At 40.2% G+C, this 6,734-nt stretch overlaps 1 protein-coding gene across 2 annotated transcripts in view; it reads left to right on the top strand.

The window, feature by feature from the left end:
• Window positions 1-1,119: 1,119 nt before the first annotated feature.
• The window catches only part of TAC1 (tachykinin precursor 1), a 29,592-nt gene continuing 23,977 nt past the window's right edge, over window positions 1,120-6,734 (top strand). For both annotated transcript variants that reach the window (XM_029588935.1, XM_029588934.1), the window contains exons 1-3: window positions 1,120-1,201; window positions 1,453-1,718; window positions 6,611-6,710. In XM_029588935.1, the coding sequence (XP_029444795.1) occupies window positions 1,608-1,718; window positions 6,611-6,710 (211 nt within the window). In that variant the 5' untranslated portion in view covers window positions 1,120-1,201; window positions 1,453-1,607. The remainder of the gene's footprint in view (window positions 1,202-1,452; window positions 1,719-6,610; window positions 6,711-6,734) is intronic.

The raw sequence follows: 6,734 nt of genomic DNA, 5'->3' as shown, positions 1-6,734 counted from the left end.
AAGAACACGTTTCTAGGGTCCTTGTTCATTCTGTTGTAAAGGTACAGAGAGGTAGATAACAGCCAACACCGCAAACAAGTTATTTATGAAGCTGGCACAGCCTATTTAATGAAATGTACATACCGTATAACTTCTTCAAACAAGAACGTGCGTGCATGTGATTAAACCATTTGATGCAGTGGCAGATCAGTTTATACAAGCATTACTCAACTTCCATTCCCCGTCTCCTTTGTCTTGACCTGACGAAGGGAGCAGTGTTCCTGAAAGCCAGTCACAAGCACATGGAGTTAGTCCACTGAAAAGGTACCCAGCAGCTACTGCTTATGTGCTGACCCTTATTTATTTCCATGTGTCCAACTGGACTAGTATGGCTGACTACCACACTTCTTTACGTCAGATCTTTACCAAAGTATACATAAAGCAAATTCTGCCTCAGTTGCTTTGATTCTTTTCAGAATTTGGTGTAATGCTGATATGGTAAATGCCAGATGTATGTGAAAATGTAAGATTACACTGTCAGCAAAACGATTGTTTAATGCAGTTTAATTATGCCATTATTTGTCGAAAAATATTAGCTTTCTATCGTTTATCAAAGCGAGTCTGAAGGAGTGCGCCTCTGCTGATGTATGAAGCATTGTCTTAATGTTGCCTGAACTCTATAGGTGAGTCATTTGTATATTTTTGATGACTAACTCTGGTGTCATGGGGCAGTGGTACAGAATACATTCCCCCCACCCGGATAGATCTACCTCAGGAGGAATTTGGTTGCCAGTGATTGGATTGCTGTGAGTAGGACTTCATGAAATTGCGTCATTTGAGACCCAATCGTATCCAGTTTGTCATAGATGCTAACAGGTCACCGCCAAGGAAGCCTCTTTTGAGTAATCAGACACAGAAAAAAGGAAAGGGAGAGGGAAACAGTGATAGGAAGAAGGACCCCCAAAATAGTGTGATTGAATATTGATCAAAAGGCACTGTTGGGAAACACGTCATACAGCTCCTTGTTTCACATGATAAATAAACTCAGGGCAGCAATTAGGTTTAAGCAAATGAAGATCCCTTGGACCTGCCCATCTCTACATATATAAAATGGAGAGCTCTCAGGAGTGTATTCAGAGAAACACACACACAGACACTGAGACTGTGTGAGAGACAGAGAGGCAGAAAGAGGAGCGTTCTTTCACATTCAAATTGAATTACAGTAAGTGCACAGACTTGTGTGATTCCAGGCTCTGAGGCTGCTTGATACGAAAAAAATGCTTGTTGTAGGGAGATGAGGAGCAGGGAGTGCATGTGCTTGCTTTCTGTGGTTCTGTAAACTGTTTTTTTTTGGTGGGGTTTGGCATTACTGGATCAGTCGGAACTCTTGGGCATGGGATGTTCTCTGCCCTGCCTGATTAGAAGAAGGAGTTTAAGTCCCTCCTTTCATTTTTTTTTTTTTTAATGTTGCAGCGGCTCCTCCTGACACTTGGGCTAGTGCAGAGGCAGCTCGGTTCTGGTTTCTCTTCCCTCCACCTCTTCTCTGCTCCTCCCTGTGAGGATCAGTACAGCTCCCTTTGCTGCAGGGTTTACAGCACCTCCTGGCAGAAGAGCAAGAGAAGTCTACAATGAAAATCCTCATCGCCCTGGCAGTGCTTTTCCTGGTTTCAGCTCAGGTGTTGGCAGAGGAAATCGGATACAGTGAAGACAGTGACTGGCCTTACAGCGACCAGATCCAGGTGAGACCAGACATACTTGACAAGCTGCTGAGCTGCGCCGTCTCCTTTAAGTTAGCAATCTGTAGCATGGAGAGAGGTTCCTAGGTAATAATCATCCCATTGTTATCCTTGTACAATTAGAAAAAGAGCATTCTTTTCTATTTCAAAGCACAGAACTATGGCTAAATCTATAACCCTGACTGAATATTCAGGAATGAAAACAAGCTACTAAAGTTGTCACTCATCAGTTGTTTGTTTTTTTTTTTTTAAAGTTATTTTGCCTTCTTTTGAAATAGTTTTCTTACAGAGAAATTTTATGACGTGATGAAATGTGTCTTTGTAAAATAAACAAATAAATACATAAATAAATAAACTTTTGATATGAAGAGAAAAATGCTGAAAAAGGGCTTCCTTGCTGCAGAATAGGTTAAACTGAGAAAAAGTTTTCATAGAACTGTAGATTGGTAGAAAGAGGTTCTGGTCAAAGAGAGATTAAAAGAGTAGGGTAGTTCCCTAAAATGCCATCGTAAATATAGTCTGACTTTACAAAAATTGTCTAAAATGCAGTCTAATGATCAAATACTGTACTTAAATCCAATTATTTGTGGTCAGACAAATTTTTAAAAATTTTCTCTGAATGCCAGTTTGACATCAAGCTGTGGGTTGGAACAAGGTTTGAAATGACAAATCAACTCTAATATTTTAATATGTTTTAAGGCGGCAGAAAATACCAACTGTAAAAGGTAATGCAGTATACTGTAATTTATCTTGATACATGCTAACAAAAATACGTGAAACAGACGTCTGCATTTTCCTAGCAGGTTAACTGAAAGAACATCTATTCTTTTTTGTACAGAAGGCATGAATGAATGAATGAAAACATGTGATTACTGATGAGCATTTATTCACCGGACTTAAGAAAATTGTAATTGCCATGCATTTGCACCAAGCCAGGAACACCTCCTTGCAACTTGAACCCCAAAGGGAAGGGAGGGCAGAAAGTGCTTAGCATGGGAAAAGGCAGAACTGAAGAGTTCCTTAGAAAGAGAGGGAACAGCACTATAGGGGAGTACAATATTCAGTTGTCATTATTTTCTTGCACTCCTCATTTCCTCTGATTTCGGGAACTTCAGCACTCAGTGTGGCTGTACTTGACTGGGTGGTCCAACTCCAGGAGATACTGTACAGTGGCAGAGCACCATGAGGAAGACACGATCGGGGCAAAGGACGACAGAAGTACTGTCGATAATGGGGGATTCAGGGATGGATTTAGGATTTCTCCTCCCCTAGGCACTTTTGGTGCTCTCACTACCTCCCCCACCTCCTCTGAGGGTCTATTACAAGGTAGCAAAGGGCCGTTCCCTGCTGAATGAGATTCAGCAGGGCTGGAAGGCAGCAGATCTTAGCCATCCTGCTGCCCCTGAAGGTTTGCCAACCTAGGCACAGGCATAATGAGTGCCTATTGACAAATCCAGGGCTGGGTGCTCTGATGTGCCTTGTTTTCTGTCAGTTTCTCCAGGCTGCTGTCAAGAAAGACACGGACTGAGGAGAGCTTTTGCTAAGTTACTTGTTACCATAATGCTGACAGAGTTCCTCTTCTTATTGTGAGCCCGATTTTACCATTAAAATTCTAATATCAAAATAGACACCAGCCCAAAAACTGATACAGGCAAAACAAATTGGCAAGAAATACTAGCATTACACACCTTTTTACTCACGGCACTGTAATCTATGCCAATTTCTTTACTTGGCTGTAATATTTTCCACTAGACCTCTGGGTAAAGTTGTGACCCTGTGGATGAAGTATTAAAATATGGTCTTGTCTACTCTTGAAATCACCTTACACAGGACATCCAGGCACTCCAAAAAATCATATGGAAACATAATGAAATGTCTTACATACATACATTTTCCAGTGTTTCACCTTGAATTAAAAACTTATTTCTGGGTGATGAAAGTTTTAATCGAAACTGAAGCATTGAAACCTTGTAGAATGTAACACATTTCATCAATTTTCCATATGAATTTTTTTTAGTAACTGTTGGCTTGCTTTTCAAGTATCAAGCACAGTGGTAATTTTGGGCTCAGTTCCTTAGTCGCTAGCATCTGGATTCTTTTGTTCTTTGTGAATGTTCTGGCATGTCACAATATATTTTACGTACATAAGCTGGAATCTAGCCAGGGCATTTGGAAATGACTACACCTGCTGTTCCTGAGTTGTGCAGTGGTATCCCAGCTTATTCATACCCAATGGGATGTAGGCTGATAAGAGAATTAAAATTCCTGTTGAGTTTTACTACAGAAGTGGATGAACATTTGATGTCTGTAAGATTGTTTGATATTATATATAAAATTCAGTCACCCGATAGGCATTTGGCAGCTAAACAATAATAGCCTTTCACATAGAAACATAGAACACAATGTCAGCTGAAGACTATAGGGCCCATGCAGTCTGCTCATCCATATCTCCTTCTCAGCCTTCTAGTCCCTTCCTCTCTCGAAAAGATCCCTGTGCTTGTCCTATACTTTTTTTTTTAATTCAGATACCGTCCTTGTCTCCACCACTTCCATAAGGAAGCTGTTGTAAGCATCCACCACCATTCCTGTAAGGACATATTTCCTTAGATTGCTCCTAAGTCTATCTCTTTTCACCCTCACCCTATGACCCCTCCTTCCAGAGCCTCCTTTTCGCTGGAAGAGGCCTGCCCCCCCTGTGCATGTATTCCTTGTAAGTATTTAAATGTCTCTCCTTTCCTCCAGGATATACATCGTTAGATCTTTAAGTCTGTCCCCATGTGCTTTAATATGAAGATCGCTAATCATTTTGGTAGCCACCCTTGGGACCAGCTCTATTTAGTTTATATTCTCCCGACTTGTATGCAGTACTCCAAAGGAGGTCTCACCAAAGACTTATACGAGGCAATATCATCTCCTTTTTTTCTGCAAGCTATTCTCCCCCCCCCCCCCCCTATGCAGGGACGTTTGCCGTCACTTTATCTGTTTGACGACTTTAAGATCATCAAATATGATCATCTCTAGAGATCCCGCTTCTGTATGGTGCATAGAACTTCACCACCTGTACTTTACTGCTCCCTTGACAATGTTGCAATGCTATGCAAAATTGTAAAAAAAAGCTTTAGTCGACAGTATTTGATTTAGTACCTTTCAGTTGCTGTATTGACTTCTTCTTGTCAATTATTTGTATAATGCCTAAAAAAAAAATATTTTGACCTGTAAGCAACATGGTTTCCGAACCGTCTTTCTTCTATGCATTGACTTCAAAGGGCTGCATCTGACACTGTTGTTCGAAGCTTTAGGAAGGTTACATACAAAAATAATAGTTGGCTTTTTTTTTTTTTTTTCCAAAAGATGAATTCATTAATGTATACATTTTTTTTAACCACCTCTACAAAAGTCTTCCCGAGATGATGTACAAAATACATAAAATTACATGAAAATCAAAATATATAGTGACAATAGCAAATAAATATTAAATAAGCAAATTTAACATAATCATACAGCATAAAAACAACATCCCCTATATACCAAATACCCTATAAATAAAATGAAGCCATAATATCCCCCCACGTAAGCCATCAAATACGGTGAAAGTGGAAAGCGATAGGAGTCATGTGTGGCTCCTATTAATGCATTAATGTTTTGCATACTGCAGTACTGTGCCACAGCATCCTCAATGTCAGTACTCATTGCTTGGTTCCTGATTTACAGGGATAATAGTAGGAAATGCCTCAGAAATTGCAGCACTGACCAAATTCATTGGAACCTGAGGGCTCAGAATAAAGTAAACATGAATGCTCTGAACTATCGCCATGCTGTGCTGTCTGCCCCTTACATGCAGCTGTTCATTTTAGCATCCCCAATGGGCTTTACACCAGTGCGCGCAATACTATTGTGATTTAATGGAGTGTGTGAGCTTTTGAAGGGATAAGGATACAATAGTTACTCTGCACTGCTTAAATGGATCAAGGTTTAGCAGCATCTCACGTCAAATGCCACAAGCTCTATTTTGTTCTTTGATTTTCATAGAGCGCTATAAGTCCTTAGAACAATAATTTAAAAAAAAAAAAACCCCCGCTAACATTTCTATCATTCGTGCTTGATGGAAAGCTATGGTTTTTGTCTTGCTTTTGATAGTTGAATAAATAGTTCCAGACAGACCATTCTTTAATGAAAAGGCTCTGCCAGAGATAGGGTGACACCTGATGTTAAAGAATCGAACATTGTGTTGCCTGTCTGTGTCTGTGCCAGTGCCAGTGCCAGTGACATGGGTGGGTTTGGGCGCGACCTGCCTGCCGAAGGGTTTGCCATTGCCGCGGAATCTGCTATCCTTCGCCACCGTCTCTCACCGGCCCCCTAGGAACAAAGCAGAGAGCAGAAGAAGCTTTATTGTCGCACTCTCTGCTGTCCCGTGCCCAGCCGAATCTGTCTCATGCTGCTCGACCAGGGCGAACGAGCGGATTTAACATCAACAGATAAGACATTGTATTCTTGTGCTGTCAATAGTGAACCATATTCTGACATCAATATTTATGTAAGCTTATACACTATAGTGCATTATGATTCCATCTAGGGTTCCTTCCTCTCACCTTATTGGACCTTGTTACAACTCAGGAACACCGAGGTATATAAATTAAAAAAAAAAAAGAATTTTTCAACAATTCTACTTCATAATTGTTCTACTAAAAAAACTCCAACAAATAATGTAGTCTGATTAGCCATTTGCCTCTTTGATGTACCTGTTCTGATACATAGTAGTCACCTGAAGCTTCTGCACTGACGAGAGAAAAAAAAAAGCAGCATCAAGGGCTTAAAAGGGATATAAAAGTGAACTAAAAACAAAGCCATCTTTCAAAATGCAATTTTAAAAAAACAATGTGTGTTCATTATTTCAGGATGAACTACAAGGACCATTGTTTGAAAACTTTCTTCAGAGAATCGCTAGGAAACCCAGACCTGATCAGTTCTTTGGCTTAATGGGAAAGCGAAACAGTGGTGAGGCTGAATTAAATAATATTT

The sequence above is a fragment of the Rhinatrema bivittatum genome, chromosome 2, assembly GCF_901001135.1.
Source record: "Rhinatrema bivittatum chromosome 2, aRhiBiv1.1, whole genome shotgun sequence".
Taxonomy (NCBI): domain Eukaryota; kingdom Metazoa; phylum Chordata; class Amphibia; order Gymnophiona; family Rhinatrematidae; genus Rhinatrema; species Rhinatrema bivittatum.
The sequence above is the reverse complement of the archived record's forward strand: the minus strand, read 5'-3'. Positions and strand labels throughout refer to the sequence as shown.